The following is a 19,629-nucleotide window of genomic DNA, read 5'->3' as shown; positions in this document are numbered from 1 at the left end:
TTGGTCTGTAATTCTTTTTCTTTGTTGAGTCTTTGTGTGGTTTGGGTATCAGGGTAACTAGGCTCACAAAATGAATTTGGCAATGTTCTTTCTGTTTCTATTTTGTAATAATTTGAGGAGTCTAGGTGTTAGCTCCTCTTTGAAAGTCTGGTAGAATTCTGCACTGAAACCATCTGGCCCTGTTTTTTCTTGGTTGGGAGATTTTTAATGACTACTTCTTTTTCCTTAAGAGTTATAGGTCTATTTAAATTGTTTATCTGATCTTGATTTAACCTTGATAAGTGGCATCTATTGAAAAATTGTCCATTTCTTTTAGATTTTCCTTTTTTTTTTTTGGAGTACAGGTTTTTGAGGTATGACCTAAAAATTCTTTGGATTCCCTTAGTATCTGTTGTGCCATCTCCCTTCTGCTTCTGGTTTTGTTAACTTGGATATTCTCTCTCTCTGACTTTTAGTTAGTTTAGATACGGGTTTGTCTATCTTGTTGATTTTCTGAAAGAACCAACTTTTTGTTTCATTGATTCTTTGTATTGTTTTCTTTGTTTCTATTTTATTGATTTTCAGCCCTCAGTTTGATTATTTCCTGCCATCTACTTCTCTTTTGTGTGTTTGCTTCTTTTTTTCTAGAGCTTTCAGGTATGCTATTAGGTCACTAGTATGAGCTCTCTCCAAATTCTTCATGAAGGCTCTAGTGCTATGAACTTTCCTCTTAACACTGCGTTAATTGTATCTCATAATTTTGGGTATGTTATGCATTCACTTTTATTTAATTCTAGGAAGTCTTTAATTTCCTTTTTATTTATTCCTTGACTAGTGTTAACTCAGTAGAGTTGTTCAGCTTCCATGAGTTTGTAGGCTTTTTGTTGCTTTGCTGTTGTTGAAATCCAGCTTTAGGTCATGGTGGTCTATTTAGGTACAGGGGGATTATTTCAATTTTCTTGTATCTGTTGAGACTTGCTTTGTGCCTGCGTATGTGGTAAATTTTGGAAAATATTCCATGAGGTGCTGAGAACAAGATGTATTTTTTTGTGTTTGGGTGAAATGTTCTGTAGATATCTGTTAGGTCCATTTGATTTATAATGTCCAGGATTTCTCTGTTTAGTTTTTGTTTGGATGACCTATCCATTGGTGAGAGAGAGGTATTGAAGTCTCCCACAATTAATGTGTGAAGTTTGATGTGTGAATTGAGCTTTAGTAATGTTTCTTTTACAAATCTGGGTACCCTTGCGTTTGGGGCATAGATGTTAAGAATTGCAATATCCTCTTTGTAGTTTTTTCATTTGCTTGCATTTGTCCTTCTCCATCTCTTTTGATTGATTTTAGTTTGACGTCTGTTTTGTTAGTTAGGATAGCTACACCAGCTTGCTTCTTAGGTCCATTTGTTTAGAAAATATTTTTCCAACTCTTCCTCTGAGGCAATGTCTGTCTTTGTTCTTGAGGTTGTGTTTCCTGTATGCAGCAGAAGGATTGATTCTGTCTTCGTATCCATTCTGTTAGCCTATGTCTTTTTACTGGGGAAGTGAGTCCATTGATGTTGAGGAATATTAATGACCAATGATTACTAATTCCAGTTATTTTGGTGGTGGTGGTGGTAGTGTGTGTGTGTGTGTGTGTGTGTGTGTGTGTTCCCCTTTTTTGGGTTTTGCTGGTATGAGATTATTTATTGCCTGTTTTTTATGGGGGGTTGTTAGCCTCCTAGGGTTGTAGGGTTGGAGTTTTCCTTCTAGTACCTTTTGTAGGACTGGATTTGTGGATAGATGTTGTTTAAGTTTGACTTTGTCATGAAATATCTTGTTTTCTTCATCTATGGTGATTGAAAGTTTTGCTAGATATAGTAGTCTGGACTGGCATCCGTGGTCTCTGACTTTTAGAGTCTCTTTTGAGGAGTCAGGTATTATTCTTCATAGGTCTGCCTTTATATGTTACTTGGTGTTTTTCATTTACAGCTTTTAATATCTCTCTTTGATCTGTATATTTAGTGTTTAGATTATTATGTGGCACCGGGATCCTTTTTGGGTTTTTGTTTTTGTTTTGTTTGTTTGTTTTGTTTTTTGTGCAATCTATTTGGTGTTCTTTCTTTAGGTTAGGAATTTTTTTCTTCTATGATTTTGTTGAATTTATTTTCTGGACCTTTGAGATGGGATTCTTCTCCTTTTTCTATTCCTATTATTCTAGGTTTGATCTTTTCATAGTGCCCCAGATTTAATGGATGGTTTGTGTCAGGATTTTTTTAGATTTAGCATTTTCTTTGATTGATGAATATTTATTTTACCATATCTTCAGCTCCTGAGATTCTCTCTTCCATCTCTTGTATTCTATTTATGTTTGCATTTGTAGTTTTTGTTTGCTTACTCTGATTTTCCACTTCCATAATTCCCTCTGTATTTTCTTATTGCCTCTATTTCTATTTTCAGGTCTTGAACATTTCCTTCACCTGTTTATTTTTCCTTGGCTTTCTTGACATTCTTTAAGGGATTTATTGATTTCCTCCAATGTTTTGTTTGTCTTTTCCTCGATTTCCTTAAGGGATTTATTCATTTCCTCTTTAGGGACCTCTGTCATCTTCATAAAGTCATGTTTAAGGTTGTTTTCTTGCACCTCAGCTGTGTTGGAATAGTTCAGGTCTCGCTGTTGTATGATAGCTGGATCCGGTACTGCCATGGTGCCCTTTCTGTTGTTGGTTGTGTCGTTACACTGGCTTGTGGGCATCTGGATTTTGGATGGTTATAAGTCGAGGTGTTGATTCTTGAGTTTGTCTTTGTTGGATGGGTGTTTTGTTCCTTGGTTTCTGTTTCCTCTCTTGTCTTCTGTCCTAAGTAGCCAGGGGTTCTGGTGCCTGGTGAGTCTTCATGTCTGGTAGGGTGTCTCCACTGGGCTTTTTGCACCCTCAAGACCTCTGGGGGTTTGGGTGCTAAGGTTGCCTCTGGGGTTCTGGGTACCTGTGTGGCCTCTGGGGTTCTGGGTACCTGCTTGGTCTCTGGGGTTCCTAGTACAGCGTGGCCTCCAGTGCTGCAGAAGCTTTCATCCGAGGTTGTGGGCGGGTAGGGGTGCAGTTGGAGGCTATTGGGCCAGCTTTAGGGCGTGTTAGCTAGCTGTGGGCAGTGTCTTACCTCGAGCCCCTAGAATCTACTGGCCTCACGTAAAGCAGAAGTCTTCTGCTGAAGTTGTAGGCCAAACTATGGAGCCCAGGGGAGGGGTGCAGTCTGGGGCTGTTGGGCAGGCTTTAGGGAGTTGTGAGTGGGTGGTGGGCAATGTCTCAACTGGGGTCCCTAGGACCAGCCTGGCCTCAGGTAAGGCAGCTGTAGTTATGGCAGCACAAAAAAAATCGTTTAAACACTCAAAGTCTACCCTCAGTAGTATACATTTTCCAGCAAGGTCACACCTCCAAAGCCTCCCCAAACAGTGCCAACAACTCGGGGCTAAATATTCAAACATCTGAGCCTGAGGGGCGTCTTATTCAAATCACCACATTCCATGCCCACAGGGTGTCACCCTCCTGTTTCTTCCTGCACCTGTCATTCACCCAGCAACTAGAAACCCAGTTCAAGAATGTCACACAAGTAAAATCTCATAGTGTATAACAGGGTGGGGCTTTTCCCATCAATTCCATTTCTCTGGGGTCACTGGGCAGACGCCACAGCATGGATGGACTGTGATTGGCTTAACAGCTCCCTCTTTGAAAAACACTTTGGCTCTTTGTAGTTGGGGTTGTCACAAATAGGAATGCTCTATGACACTTTTTACATAAATGGGCAGGAGGGCAGTTGCTGGGTGGGTTATAGGTTTTAGTGTTGTTGGCTTCCCCCCAATCTGTTAGGTGTGTACTGATGCTTCCTGTTGGTTTCAGTCTGCATTTCCCTCCTGGCTCATGATGCAGGACATCTTTCTTTTTTGTTGTTGTTATTTGTTATGTATCTTCCCATATCTGAAAACCCACTCATCTTTCCCCTGTTTTCTAGATTTGGGTTTTGTTGTTTTATGTGGGTGGATGTTTTGCTTGCGTTTGGCTGTTTACTATGTGCATGTGTGGCTCATGGAGGCCAGAAGAGGGCATCAGATCCCCTGGGACTAGAGTTACAGATGGTTGTGAGTAGCTATGTGGGTGCTGGGAATAGAACCTGGACCCTCTGGAAGAGGAACCAGTGCTTTTAACCATTGAGCTATCTTCCCAGCCTCCGTTCTGTTTTTGAGACAGTGTCTTGCTATGTAGCTTGGGCTGGCCGCCAACTCATGGCACTACTTCTGCCTCACCTTCTGAATGCTAAGATTGCAGGCATGTACTACTAGACCCAGCTGATTGATATTTTTATTGGTGAGTTTTGAAAAGATTGTTAACAAATATTCTAGACTTGCATCTAGATTTTGTGACTGTGTAGGTGTATTAGTCAGGATTTCTATTGCTTTGGAGAAACACCATGACCATGCAACTCTTACAGAGAAAAAGCATTTAATTGGGGTGGCTTACATTTTCAGAGGTTTAGTCCATTGTCATCATGGTATGACATGGTGGCATGCAGTCAGACATGGTGCTGGAGAAGTAGCTGAGTGTCCTGCATCTTGGCTCATAGGCAACAGAAAGTGAACTGTCTCACTGAGCGAGGCATGAATATATATGAGACCTCAAAGCCCTCCTCCACAGAGACATGCTTCCTCCAACAAGAACACACACTCTCTGACAAGGCCACACCTCCTAATAGAGCCACTCCCTTTGGGGGCCATTTTCTTTCAAACCACACAGTAGGAATGTTGGATGTTTGGTTTGTAGGGATTCTCCTCTAATCTTCAGCCAATTCTCATCCTTTTAACAGAATTTGGAAGATGAAAGAGTTTTAATCCTGATGAAGTCAGCTTATCACTGTTTTCTTTTTATGGACTATACCTGAGGGATTGCCAAGGCCTAGGTTTGGGAGACATTCTTCTAAATTTTTCTGAACATTTTATAATTTTACATTGTATGTGTATGCCATGATTGGTTGAGTTAATTTTTATATACGGTGTGTTTGGGTCAAGATTTGTCTGTTGACCTGGTCAACACTCACTTGCTCCAGGACCCCTTCTCATTGCCATTACAATTTCTTAAAAAACCATTTGGGCATGCTTATACAGTTCTCTTTCTCAGTTCTTTATTCTTCTTCACGAGCCTCTGATCCACTTTCCAGCAGAAGTGTATCACTGTGGGGGTGGACTCTGAGGTCTCATATGCTCAAGCTACACCCACTGTGGTAGTCAGTTCACTTTCTGTTGCCTGTGGACCAAGATGTAAGACTCTCAGCTCTTTCTCCAGCACCATGTCTGCATGTATGCCACCTGCCATGATGAACCTCTGAACTGCAAGATAGTCCCGATTAAATGTTTTCCTTTATAAGAATTGTCGTGGTCATGGTTTGTCTTCATAGCAATAGAAACCCTAAGGCAGAAGTTGGTAGCAGGGATTGGGGTATTGCTGTGATAGGCCTGACCATTCTTTTGTTTGCAGGAATATGGACTTTGGGTCTATAGATTAGAAAAGCAGTTGAACATATTAAGTGGGGCTTCATTGGCCATACTAATAGGAACATGGAAAACAGTGATTTGAACTGTGGAGGCCTGACTCAAGAGATTTCAGAGGAGAAGAATGTTAGTATGTAGCCTAGAGACCAGTCTTGTGATATTTTGGTGAAGAATATGGCTCCTTTTTGTCCTTGTCTTAAGAGTGTACCACAATTAATAAAAATCCAGAGACAGATATTGGGGTTAAAGCTGAAGATCAGATAAGCAAAGCGGCCAGCCACTAGAGAGTTCTCACTTCTACCAATGCTCAGACCCAAGGGGTGATCCACAGAACCTCAGACTGATCCTGACTGCATTGCTCCTCAAATTGCAATCAGCTCCTGTCTCCTCCTGCCTTGTATTCCTTTCCAGTGCTGGGAGTAAAGCTGTGGGATCGCAAATGCTGAGATCACCTTTGTGTGAGCTGTTTCTCTTTTAGACTGGTTCACTCTCATGTAGCCCAGGGTGGCCTTGAACTCACAGAGATTCATCAGCCTCTGTCTCCCAAGTGCTGAGATTAAAGGTTTGTGCCACCACTGCCTGGCCTCTATGGCTAGCTAGTGTGGCTAGCTTTGCACTCTGATCTTCAGGCAAGCTTTTTATGTTAAATCATAAACAAAATATCACTACAAAAGAGTCTGCCTGAGGTTAAAATAAATAGATTTGGATTAATTCTGTTGGCAGAGGAAATCTCAAAACAAACTAGTACAGACTCTGTTGTGTGGTTACTAGTGTTAATTCTAATGAAGATTTATAATGAAAATGAGCAAGCAGAGAAAGGAAAAATATATAATGTACAATTTGAGGAGAAGGAGAACCAAGTAGTAGACTGGAGTTAAGTCCCGTATTCAAGGAGATAAACAGATTAAGAAATGGAGTAAAGACAGTGGTGACCTCAGGGCAAGATCCCATAAAGCCAAGTTTCCAACTTCTGCAAAGGAATTAAAGACAAGCTTAGAACTGGGTGTGGTGGTATATGCCTTTAATACCAGCCCTTCAGAGGCAGAAGCTGCTGGATCTCTGAGTTTGAGGCCAGGTTTACCTACAGAGAAAGCTCTAAGACAGCCAAGCTTAGTGGTGAAGGTTACCATAAAAAACAGAAATCTGGTGAAGATGTAATTGAATGAGGGGGGCCATGTTCCAGCCCCAACAAGTAGCAGAACTTGACAGCTGCAGTCACGCAGTTCTGGCTTTGGAGTCAAGGACAGAAGAAAGGGGCTATGGAATCTTCCTTAGTGACTAAGAACAGCTCCTGAGACCAGACATGTGTCAGGGGTGTCCCTGAATGGAGGCCCAGAGAGGAAATTGTGTGAAGTTGTGAAGGTGAAGCCTGGATTGCCTTGGGAACCCCAGAATTTTGGAGATAGATACCAGATTCATGGGATACCTGCTGAGGAGAGCTGCTAACAGGGAGTGGAACCACCCCGAGAGAAGGAAGTGTGTTTCTGTCAACAAAGCTGAACAGAGATGGAATCTGAAGAGCACTTTTTTGACAGCAGACATGGATATGCAGAGTTGGAGTTTGTCCAGATGGTTTTCAGGCTTGTGTTGGCCCAGTATTTCCTCACTGTGCTCCCTTCCCTGCGTTTTGGAATGGTAATATATATCCTGTGGCATTATATGTTGAACATATGTGATCTGTTTTTTATTTTGATTTTATAGGGATAAAAGTTAGATTGAATCTCAGAAGAGACTTGAAACTTTGAAATTTCTAACATTGTTGAGACTGTGCTAGACATGGGACTTTTGAAGTTAGACTAAATGAATTTTGCACTGTGTTATGGTTACAAGCCTATGGGGCCAGGGAGTGGAATGTGGTGGTTTGAATAGGTCCCCATAGATTCTCGTGTTTGACTGCTTGGCATATAGGTAGTCGCACTATTAGGAGGAAGTGTGTCACTGTGAGGGCAGGTCTCGTATGCTCAAGCTATGCCAAGTGTGGTAGACAGTTCACTTCCTGCTGCCTTCGAATCATTTCGAATCAAAATGTAAAACTCTCAGCTCCTTCTCCAGCACTATGTCTAGGTGCCTGCATGCCACCTACCACGATGATAATGGACTAAACCTCTGAACTGTAAGATAGCCCGATTAAATGTTTTCTTTTATAAAAGTTGCTGTAGTCAATAGTAACTTCACAACTATAGAAACCCTAACTGAGACACAGGTGAATAAACACAACAGGGCCAACAGATGTCCCACCCCAGCCCACCCATCCAAACAGGAAACAAGAACATTTTCTGAAGGGTTTTAAGCAACAGGAGACAGGAGGCATTGTAAGCTGACTATAGAGGGCAAGGAGCCCTCAGGCTACAGCGGATCCTTCAGAGGGCTGCAGGTAGGAGCTGTGGGTGTCGATTGAAATAGATCCCAGATGCAGAACTGGAGTCGCTGCACTGCTGGGTCAGGAGAGCATGGGGGGGGTAATGCAGGAATGGGAAGGGGGGTACTGCGGGGGTGGGGACAGGAGCACTGTAGAAGTGGGAATGGGGTACTTTGGGGATGGAAGGCCACCAGCAACAGTCTGGAGAGCACAGCTTGTCTCTTTCTATTGTATAGTCTTTTAACTTTAGTGTCTATGTATTCATTACTAATATAAGGAGACATCATGGTTTTAATGTTTATTTTGTATGCTTTGACTTTGCTTATGCACTTTACAAGCTTTTTCTTTGTAGATACTCTGGGATTTTATCCTTAGGTAATCATACTATTTGAGATTTGTTCTTAAGTTTTTCCTTTCTGGTCTGTTTACCCTCTGTTTCCGTTTGTTGCCCACTCTGTCTGCAGAACTTCAAGAACTGTGTCCAAGAAGAGTCTGGAGAGTGCATGTCCTTTACCTTTCTGATCTGAGAGTGACAGCATCAGCTACTGCCCCCACCCACAGCACTGACCCTACCCACTCCTCTACGCACCCTCACCTACCTCCACCCACCTGACCTATCCACCCACCCCCATCTACCCCCTGTCCTCCCCTGACCCTACCCACCCACACCCACCCCTGTGAGAAGGAGCGTTACAGGTTTGCTTCCTCCTTTCAATTGTTTTCTTAAGATTCTTTTAAGGCTCCATCTTTTTATTTGTGTGTGTTCTATGCTCTTTAGCACTGAGATATACTCCTAGCCACACAGACTATTCTTATCATGAATACATATTGAATCTTATAAAATGCTTGTTATGCATACATTTATTGGATTACACAAAAGTTCTTTAACCTTAATTCTGTGGATTACACTAATTGTTTTTTCAAATGCTGAATTAGCTTTGCACCCTGACAATATTTTCTTGGTTATGATATATAACTTTCTTTTTTGAAACAAAGTCTACATGACCCAGACTAACTTCCAACCTGTGATCCTCCTGCCTCAGCCTCCTGAGTGCTAGAATAATAAGAATGTGTCACTGATCATGATTTGTAACTCTTTATTTATGTTGCTGGTCATATTTGCTCATTTTTTTTACAGTTTTTGTTTTTAGATTCATGAGGGACATTAAGCTTTAGTTTCATTTTGTTGTTGTTGTCTTTTGTTGCTGCTGGCTTTAATGTCAGCAACTCCAGCTTCCTGAGACTAGGGAAGTGTCCCTCCACTGGCATACTTCTCCAGGGAAGTCACCTGAGCCTGCATGTTTCTTTTCCAGAAAGTTTTAAGTTACTGGTTCTGATCTGTTCATAGTTCTAGGGCTTTCCTGACCATCTGTGTCATACTATGTGGGTCTCAAGTTTGTGTTTTCCAAGGTCCACTTCATTGAGGTCATCAAATGCATTTGTGGAAAACTCTCTGGTCTTCCTTTTTGTCACAGGTTCTTGCCAATGCTGCTTGACATCATTTTGGCTACAGCTCATACCTCATGGCAATATTCCCAAGCCTGCTCAGAATGCCCTCTGTGGTGATGTTTATGACTTATTAAAGCCACTGGAGATCAAAATAGCAAAGCAGCCATACTAGTTAGCCATAGAAGTAGTGGTACACACCTTTAATCCCAGGACTCAGAAGACAAAGGCAGATAGATCTCTCTGAGTTCAAGGTCACCCAGGCCTACACCAGATTGAATCCGTCTAAAAGAGAAACTGAGTTTACGCCTTTAATCCCAGGACTCATGAGAGGTATTTAAGACAGGAACAGGGTCTCAGAGCTGGCATTCATTCTTCAGCCACACTGAGGATAGGAAGGCATTGATTCCCCAGCCACTTCAAGGAGAGGCAGCAGTCTGAGGCTTGGTGAGAGTTGGAGGAGACAGGATCAATCCTTTTAACCTGAGGTAGAGGTAAGATCTAGTGGCTTGGCTGCTTTGCTTTTCTGATCTTCAGCTTGAAGCTTGAATCCCAATACCTGTCTCTGGGTCTCTTATTTATCATGCTATAACCCTCCTTGTAGTAGGAGTTAGCGCAGCTGTGAGCATTTCCTCTCAGGTTGAGAAACCATCGCTCCCTCAGGGGTCTGATTTTAGGATGTGCTGTTAGCAGCATGGGAGTGAGCTACTTGTGCAGGATAGCCAACAAGTCAGAGAAGCTCATTTTCTTTGTACTGTCCTCTGAGGAAAAGACCAAGTTCTTCAAGTCCAAACCTTCTCAGGAACCTCTGGCCATGAGCAATTGAAAACGTCTCATGTGGTGCAAGATTGTAACACTGTTGGCCGTAGCTCACCTCTCACTTGCAAAAGGTTCCGTGGATTCTGTGATTTAAAGCTCTTGCCTTTAATAACCACACCAGTGACATCCAGTGGCACAAAGTATAGTGTGAGGCTATCCCTGACTAACTAAGGGGACAAACAAAGGTGCCATTGTCAGGTCTCAGCATGGTGGAGTGGCTCTTCCCTGCGGATGAAGCTGATGGGACGGACCGAAAGTGCCATGTGGTTGGAAAAACGGTGTGCAGAACAATCGTCATTTCTGACTTTAGAAACATCATGAAGTTAAATAGCGTCCCATGTGCTTTCTTCTTCCAAATCAGGGACCACCCAGTACCCTGTAGTATACCCCAGCCCTGCTGGCAGCCACTGCCCAGGCTGGCACGTTCAGTGTGGCAGTTTTTTCTTTAAGCATCTGGTTTTCCGAAGATACAAGGTTCCAAGCTATCCACTGCTGATGTGCTTGAGTTAGGCACATAGATAGTCTATATTCTCATCCCAGATGTTTCTGGTCAACCACTAGGTTGGAAGGCAAGAAATTAAATAATAAACTAGCCTTAATTAATCATCCAGCAAAAAGTGCTGGTGATAAGCAGTCACTAGGAGGAAAATTGTGTAAAGAAGCCATACCGCCCCCCAGCCGTCAATATAAGAAATGCATGTAACCCGGGTCTTCTGGAGCCAAAGAGCAAACAAGACCTCACTGCAAAACTGAGGAAACCAAGTCACCAAGTCTCTGGGAGCCGAGACCCATTCTGGTGTCCCCAGCCGTGATACAGACCTTTCTGCCGCTTGCAAAGTTTGTGGGGGGTGAACAAAGCCTGGAGACAGCAGGTCCTTACACTCCTGTCACTTGATCTTTTGAGATGGGCTCTCACTATGTAGCCCTGCTTGCCTGAAACAACACAGAGACCAGGCTGGCCTCAGACCTGTGGGGATCCTTCTGTCTTAGCCCTCCCTCCCTTTTATTAAGGCATTTGCCACTATGTCTACCCGCCCGCAGCTCTTTTAATGGGACAGGCTATGGGGACAGAGCAGGTCTGAGGACTCCCTACTCCCACAACCCGGAGCTTCATTTCCAGCCTTGAGGACAGCGAAGAAGACTGACACCAGGGTGGGAGGTGGCCCCTGAGGACAGGACAGAGCCTAGGAGAGTAAGGCTCTTCTGGATCTAAGGCCAAGGAGGGCTCAGCCCCTCAGACCCGTGCCATGGGCTACTCCAAGCTGGTCGCACTGGTTGCAGCAGAAAGGTGGGCCTGCCTGTCCCTGGCTGGCCTCAGATCACCGGGGGCCTCTTATTTGTGCTGTGACAACCAAGACAGCATTGCCCTGCCCTTCTCTTTCACTGGTAAATTGATGGCTCTCCCCATCCGTGCCACAGGCAAACCTTCCCATTCCATCTTCAGGTTTGACCAGGGGATTCAGAAATGGGTGGACTATTCTCGGACCTTAGCTCAGCCAAACATTGGGTCTATTTTGTCTTAAACTTAATATTGTTTTAGTATGGTTTGATGCTTATTTTGTGTTGTGAAATCTGATGATGTCAGTACTACAAAAGTATAAGCAATTATTTTTTAATTCTACAGACTATGTTATTCTAATCAACAGAAATCAGCCGATACTTCTTTAGCAAATAAATTTAATATTCTGCATGCTACAGAGTTTGGTTAAAAATGAGATAGGTTATTAGTGCAAAATGAGGGGTACATTTTGATGAGAACAGCAGTTTTTACACTCTGCCGTCTGAATTTTGGATTCTAAAAGGAAATTGTTAAGTCTGGAGGACAAGTCGCATCTGACTTCTCTTTAAACATTCAGAAAAACGCTATTCTAGTCACTTTGCCTCCTCTCCCGAGCTCCCAGAACGACCAGCCATGTCTCTTGACACTTGGCAAGCACTGCACAAACCAGCATGCAATACTCATTAAATCAGGGGTTTGAGGGGTGGAGCTTAGCACTCTCTACCTTTCCTCCCAACGGTGTCTCCCTCTGTCGTTTCTCCACCTTCTCCTATGATTCCTGGCTGACATGAGAACTCTCCATGTCCCCAGGTAGGCCACTCTGGATACTTCTGTATTATGTCTGTGTGTTCCTAAAAGACTGTGAGTCCATCTTGGCCAGGGAGTTTCTCCTAGTCATACTGATGTGGCTTTGCCTGGATCTTTGAAAAGAGTGCATAAAAATAAATGCCTGTGAGTGGATGCATGAATGGTTAGTGAATATTTGTATGCTATTTTTTAACTACCTCACCGACATATGTTCATATATAAAATTCAGCCTTTTAAAGTACATGACTCAGTGGTCCGTGTTGATCTGTATGCAGTAAATAACCCTGCCTCCTCACTCAGCTGTGCAGTGACCCCACCTCCTCACTCAGCTGTGCAGTGACCCCGCCTCCTCACTCAGCTGTGCAGTGACCCCGCCTCCTCACTCAGCTGTGCAGTGACCCCGCCTCCTCACTCAGCTGTGCAGTGACCCCACCTCCTCACTCAGCTGTGCACAGTGACCCCGCCTCCTCACTCAGCTGTGCACAGTGACCCCGCCTCCTCACTCAGCTGTGCAGTGACCCCACCTCCTCACTCAGCTGTGCAGTGACCCCACCTCCTCACTCAGCTGTGCAGTGACCCTGCCTCCTCACTCAGCTGTGCACAGTGACCTGGCTTCTGTTTGGCCTTCTGTAATAAACACGCTGCACTTCCACGGTGCTGTGGTTTCTCCGTTAGCCAGAGCAGTCTGTCGGATCCCTGCTTCTTTGTGTGCCTGTGACTCTCTTCAGTCTCTCTTGGCCTCCAGTCAGGTCAAGTCCCTGGAGCCATGCTGGATTTGGAAGCAGACAGTGATGGGCTGAGGTCAGAGTCAGGGAGGAGACGCGTTTGGGGGATAGCTGGCCTTGGTGGTCTTTGTAACTAGAGGGATCAAGAAAGGCTGTGAGCGTCCGGAGAAGCGGCAGCAGTTAAGAGCGCTGGCTGCTCTCCCAGAGGACTCAGGTTCTATTCCCAGCACCCATGTGGTGGTTCACAACCATCCATAACTGCAGCTCCAGGGGATCTAAATCCCTCTTCTGACTTCCTCGGGCACCAGGCACACACACGGTACCCGCATACGTACATCCAGGTAAACCCTTCTACATATGAAATAAATTAATCTGAAAAAACGAAACTGAAGAGTGCGACGCGGACACTGTGTGTGACAATACCTTCTCTAACCCGGAGTGTAGGTTTCACAATGGCCATTTTAAAACTCACCATAGGGCGATGCAGAGCAAAAGCCCTCGCCAGATGCAGCGCCTCCGCCATGGGCTGCTCAGCCTAGGCAGAAGTAAACCCGTTGTAACAACCCAGTCTCGGATTTTCTATTACAGAGACACAGAAGAACCAGCAAGACACTTTGTTCTTTTGGGCAGGGTTTCCAGAAGCAGCATGACGCATGTGTGATATTAAAAATGGGTGTATCCTAGTGTGCTTTCTATTGCTGAGATAAATAGCATGACCTAAAGCAACTCGGGAGGGGGGGAGAAAGGGTTTATTTCATCCTACAGCACAGCAGGAAGAGAAGCCAAGGGGCCCGAGGAGCTGAAACAGCAACCGTGAAGAAACACAGCTCACTCCCCATGGTTTGCATAGCCTGGTTTCTCACACAACCCAGAACCACCTAGCCACGGTGGCACCGCCCACAGTGGGCTGGGCCTCCCACATCAATCATCAATCAAGAAAATGCCTCCACAGACTAGCCTACAGAGCGATCTAATGGAGGGTCCCTTGTGGGATGACTACAGTTTGTGTTAACAAACACCGGAGTGATCCACGTAAGCTGACTCCAGATGCCTCTCCCAAGTCGAATGTTCAAGCAGAGAAACAGTGCTGCTGTTTTGGAACAGCCGGTGTAGGAGAGTGACGGCAGAGGGCAGTGCCCCTCCCTCAGAAACGGAGTTTAAGCTTACCAAAGGGAGAGAACTATCGGAGGACCACATTCCACTATTGACATGACTGCAGGTCTCAAAAGGCTTTGGGCGCAGGAGCTGGGGGCGCATAGACCCAGATCACCATGTTAGAAATGAAAGCAGATGTCTCCTTGGCACACAACTAATAATCCCAGGCAGCTAGGGCAAGAGGAGCAGAAGTTGGATGTCAGTAGGCAGTCTCAAAGAAAACAATGCATTTTAAATACTATTTCTGTAGGGCGTACTTTACTATTTTTAAGAGTTAAACTAATATTTTTCCGAGATGAGAAGGTGCTCCCTTGGGCATGCCTATTCCCTAGGGGGGGATAAGCACGCTGCTGGTGAACACAGAGCAGGAAACTGCTCTGCAAACCAGAAGGGCTGCCCGGCTCAGTTCCGCTGTTACCAAGAGTGAGGAAGCACAGCAGGGGCCTCTTGCCTCCGGGAGGGAGACGGAGAGGCCGTGTGCTTGTGATCTGGGCATCAAGACCCATGAGTACCACAGGGTTGGCTTGAAAACGCTCCTCCATCAAGGAGTCAAGGGTCCCGGGCTGCAGAGCCAGCCCCACGTGCTTGCTGACTGCATCATCTCGGGACAGACCCACCCTGCTGAAAATCAGGATCCCACGGGGAGCATTAGAGAACGTGCTTGCTAGGCTCTCCAAGAATGCCTGGCTCTCTGGAGGTGGCCCTGGCCTGTGAATAACCCGCAATCCTAGACTTTCCCCTGTCAGTTCACCGCACCGGCCACAAGATGGTGCCCTCTTCATGGGAAATGACTGAAGTCCACCAACCGAGTACTATTTTCTGTTTTCAGCTGTGCTGAAAGAATGGATTAGGATTTAAGGACCCTGCATCTCAGCCAGGCCTTGAGTCCTTGAGTGCCGGCGAGTACTGTGGTCGTTGTTCCTCTGTAAGGAGCCGCCGGAGTGGGCTGTCTTCAGTCTCGCATTCCTCAAAGATCGATAATGCACAATAGCCGTGGATTGAGCATCTGATTAGAGCAATCTGATCACAATTGTTAGCCTATTATCCATTTAAGCCTCGACCATCTGCCATGAGCTTTCTATTGCTTGCTTTAGAGTAGTCCTTCAGAAGAAAATTAAAGCGAAGAGCACGGGTGTGTTCCAGGTCACAGAGTAAAAACCGACAGAAAAGAGTTTCCTGGTTCCAGGATCCCAGACCTGGACGTAGGCCATAGTCAGTGCTGGGATCTGGAAAGTACACCCTGGAGAGGAGGCTTCTCAGGGGAACCGCTGGAAGCCCCCCTAAGGCCGACACATCCGCCCCAGGTAGGAGTGTCCCTTACAGACTCCAGAGCAGACACACCCAAACACTGGCTCACAGACTGGAGCCCCACTAGAGGTGTTTTCTCCGGGCATGGAGAGGCTGCAGGAGTGGATTTTACAGGACAGAGGCGGGGAAATGGACGGTGTAGTTAGTGTCTGGATACTTCCCTCCACTCCAATGTGTGTCTTAGCACCTCGGCTCTGGTTTTGTCATTTCCTGGCCTCAATTTCCCTGTCTTTAAAATAGGGGTAACAGCTTCTGTATCTCAGAGGAGAGTCACAAGGAACAAAAGAGTTTGTTTATGAGGAATTTTAGCACGTATAAACGCCATATGATTCTTAAATAAGTAAACATGAGCATATTCATTTATTTATATTAAATGTAAAGATTGTTTTAAATTCCAACTAATTTAAAACTTATATTATTTTCATACTTGTAAGTACCAGGGCGAGAACAGAGAAAGGTGGGAGAGGGAATTTCAGAAAGATGAAAATATCTCCTTGTAATAAAAATGTAAAACCCCACCGGGAATGCATAAATATAATTCAGCAGTGCTTTGAACTCAGAAGTGGATTAAAATATGCAAGTCCTCCATATTATCTATCTCATGATTGTCACCAGCAAATAAGCTCATGGTCTGTTAACACACACACACACACACACACACACACACACGCACACACGCACACACACACACACACACACACACACACACACACACACGCACACACGCGCGCGCACACACACACGCACACGGTATACAATGAATAGCTGTGGTAGACTATTATTTTAAGGCGTATGACTTTTTTATGCTGTATTTGTTTAACTCTGTGAAGCTGTGATTCTTTGCCTGTCCAAAAACACTTGACGGTCTAATAAAGAGCTGAATGGCCAATAGTGAGGCAGGAGTAAGGATGGGGGCGGGACGGTAGGCAGAGAGCATAAATAGAATCGAGGAAAAAGAAGCAGCAGCAAGAGAACAAGGAGAGGAGGACATCAGGAGCCGGCCATCCATCCAGTCAGTCAAGGCATAACAAGGAAATTGAGATATACAGAAGAAAGGAAGAAAAGCTCAGAGGGAAAGGTAGTTATTTTAACCTGGCTAGAAACAAAGCTGAGCTAAGACCAGGCATTCACAAGTAATAATAAGACTCTGTGTGTGATTTTTTGAGGGACCTGGGTGACCAGCCCCCAACAAGAGAGTAAAAAAAACATTTCACACAACAAATAGGTTTTGCTTTTTCCAAGAAAAGTTGTCCTATTTCTTCCCATTTATTTTCTGTCAAGTCTGGGAATGGGAGGTGAGGCACCTGGACCTTCTGGGGGTGAGTCAGGAGGATTCTGAGGCTCTGGACCTTCTGGGGGTGAGTCAGGAGGATTCTGAGGCACCTGGATCTTCTGGGGGGTGAGTCCGAAGGAGTCTGAGGCTCTGGACCTTCTGGGTGTGAATCAGGAGGATTCTGGGGCTCTGGACCTTCTGGGGGTGAGTCAGGAAGATTCTGAGGCTCTGGACCTTCTGGGTGTGAATCAGGAAGATTCTGAGGCACCTTGATCTTCTGAACCTAGGCCTCCTGGTCTGGGTCTTGGGTGAACAGAGCTTTGTTTTACAGCAGCACGTGCGGGGACCTCATCTGTACACACACACACACACACACACACACACACACACACACACACACACACACGCACGCACGCACGCACGCACGCACGCACCAAGCACTCCAGTGAGAGGAGCATGGGCTCCTGGTTCTGCAACCCCAGGGAGAAGACTGGCATGGTGGGAACTTCACAGATCACAGCTGAAAGCTACTAAAGTGAGGTGCCCCAGTGTGGGTTATTACGTGCTGTACTTCCATGTTACAGGTGTTGTGTCCCTAACAAAAACTTCAAGACCTGAGATGCTCCACAACCTGGAACTTTGGTTTGCTGACTGACATGTCAAATGGAAAATTCCATGCCATACCTCTTATGAGAGTCAAAATGCAGGCATGGGGGGCTGAAGAGGTGGCTCGGCAGTTAAGAGCACTTTCTGCTCCTCTGGAGGACCAGGTTCCGTTCCCAGCATCCACATGGCAGTTCACAACCATCTATAACTCCAGTTCTAGGGGATCTGATGCTCCTTTCTGGCCTTTGAAGGTCTCAGTCATGCCAGCACATGGTGCACAGTTACATGCAGGTGAAACACCCATACACATAAAATAAATAAATATGTTAAAAATTCTGGTACACTAGAAATACCATATCAAATTACCTTGGGGTCATGTGTAGGTTTATATGAAACTTACAGATTTTCTGGTTAGGCTGTAGTGCTGGCCCAAAGATATTGAATTATAAATATGCAAGTACCCCCAAATCCAAGAAATGCTGCATCCAGAACCCTCCCAGTCCTGAGCATTTGGGTGAAGGACACCCAACTTGTTTTCTTTTTGGTCCAGCTACCATGCTGTTTTGTTTCTTTTCTTGCATGCTGTTTTGTGAGGCAGACGGTGGAGAGGAGGCCCAGATGAAGATGGATCATTTGCAGAACCTCCTGATACGGAGGCAGAGCCCATACAGAGGCCTTCCAGCCTTCCTCTCTGCTCCCAACCCCTGGCCTAGAAAGCCCCTTCCACAGCTGCATCTCCCACTAGGCCTAGGGAGCTGGGGAAGGGGCCTGGGGCTGGAGGGATGGAAGGGAACAGGAGAGGGCACAACCTGCAAAGCCCATAGGGCCTTACACTGCAGTTCACCCTATAGACACAGTATTTTCAAAAGCTATCTAAACTTCTTAGTAACAGAAAGATAAGCCACCTACACTGGGGACTGATAATACGTCACTGATCCACAAAAAAATGAAATTGTATTCCAAATAACTGGCCTCAGATGTGAGGGCAATCTGGTTGTGATATCTGCCATACACTGGTCACTTGGTTGATTTGGCTGATCTGGCTAAGTGTCTTAGTCAGGGCTTCTATTGCTGTGATGAGACACCCTGATGACAGCAATATTATAAAGGAAAACATTTAATTGGGTGGCTTACGTTCAGAGGTTCAATCATTATCATCACAGTGGGATATGACAGCATGCAGGCAGACATGGTGCTGGAAAAGAGAATTCTATTATCTTGATCTGAAGGTAACAGGAAGTGAACTGAGACACTGGGCATAGCTTGAGCATATGAGACCTCAAAGCCCACCTTCACAGTGACACACTTCCTTCAACAAGGTCATACCTACTTCAGCAAAACCACACCTCCCAATAATGCCACACCCTATGAGCTTATGGGGCTAATTACATTAAACTACCACATTGGGTAAGTAGGTGTCCCCACCTGTAGGTGAATTTTTCATTGGGACCATTGACTTCCCAATAATGACACAGAGACTTACTAATTAAGAAAGCTTGGCCAATAGCTTAGGCTTGTTTCTAACTAGCTCTTATAACTTAAAATAACCCATATCTTTTAATCTATGTCCTTTTATGTGACTTGGTTGCCTTTACTCTGTATTGGTCATGCTGCTTACTTCATCCTTCTTCTTCCCAGCATCCTCTATGCCTAGAAATCCTCCTAACTATTGGCCACTCCGCTTTTTATTAAACCAGTCACAGTGAGACACAGTGTAGAGGAATATTCCACAACATCTGCCTTTTCCTCTCCAGTCCATGTGTCTTTCCTAAGCTTTGCACTGTTGAAGACAATCTTCTCCAACAGAGGCTCACCTTGCTGTCAAGGGCACAGAGTATTGTGCTTTCCCACTGGAACCTCCCTGACCTCAAATGAAGAACTGGAGTGGGGCCCTGTGCTATCAATAACACACACTCAGGGACAGTTCCTTTTTTCTGTTAGTCCTCTGTCCACCTGTCTATCCATCCACACTGTCTTTTTTATTAACGCTAAAAAGAAATGTAAAAAGCGAAAGGTAAGCTTTAGGACTAGAGTGTGCCTGAGCAAGACAGCTCAGTGGTAGAGCACTTACCTAGCACAGGGGAAGGCCCTGAGTTTAGTAGCCTGCACCACAAAAATCCATCCATCCATCCATCTGCCTGCCCACCCACTCGCCTGTCTACCCATCCTATCCATCCATCCATCCATTCACCCACCCACCCATCCAACAACCATCTACCCACCCACCCATCCATCCATAATACATACATACATACATACATACTACATACATACACTTGTATGTATATGCATACACTACTCTCCCAAATAGTTGATTTCCATATAATTTGGGGGTTTCATAGTTTTTCTTTTCTGAAGAGGG

At 45.0% G+C, this 19,629-nt stretch overlaps 1 protein-coding gene across 6 annotated transcripts in view; it reads right to left on the bottom strand.

Moving 5' to 3' along the window:
* Positions 1-11,777: 11,777 nt before the first annotated feature.
* Afg1l (AFG1 like ATPase) overlaps positions 11,778-19,629 on the bottom strand; it is a 154,905-nt gene continuing 147,053 nt past the window's right edge. For 2 of the 6 annotated variants that reach the window (XM_040758263.1, XM_040758266.1), the window contains one exon: positions 11,778-14,251. In XM_040758263.1, the coding sequence (XP_040614197.1) occupies positions 14,200-14,251 (52 nt within the window). In that variant the 3' untranslated portion in view covers positions 11,778-14,199. The remainder of the gene's footprint in view (positions 14,252-19,629) is intronic. The other 4 variants (XR_005881850.1, XR_005881848.1, XR_005881847.1 and 1 more) reach the window with 4 other exon arrangements.

Source organism: Mesocricetus auratus, unplaced genomic scaffold (genome assembly GCF_017639785.1).
Source record: "Mesocricetus auratus isolate SY011 unplaced genomic scaffold, BCM_Maur_2.0 Super-Scaffold_100018, whole genome shotgun sequence".
NCBI classification, from domain to species: domain Eukaryota; kingdom Metazoa; phylum Chordata; class Mammalia; order Rodentia; family Cricetidae; genus Mesocricetus; species Mesocricetus auratus.
The sequence above is the reverse complement of the archived record's forward strand: the minus strand, read 5'-3'. Positions and strand labels throughout refer to the sequence as shown.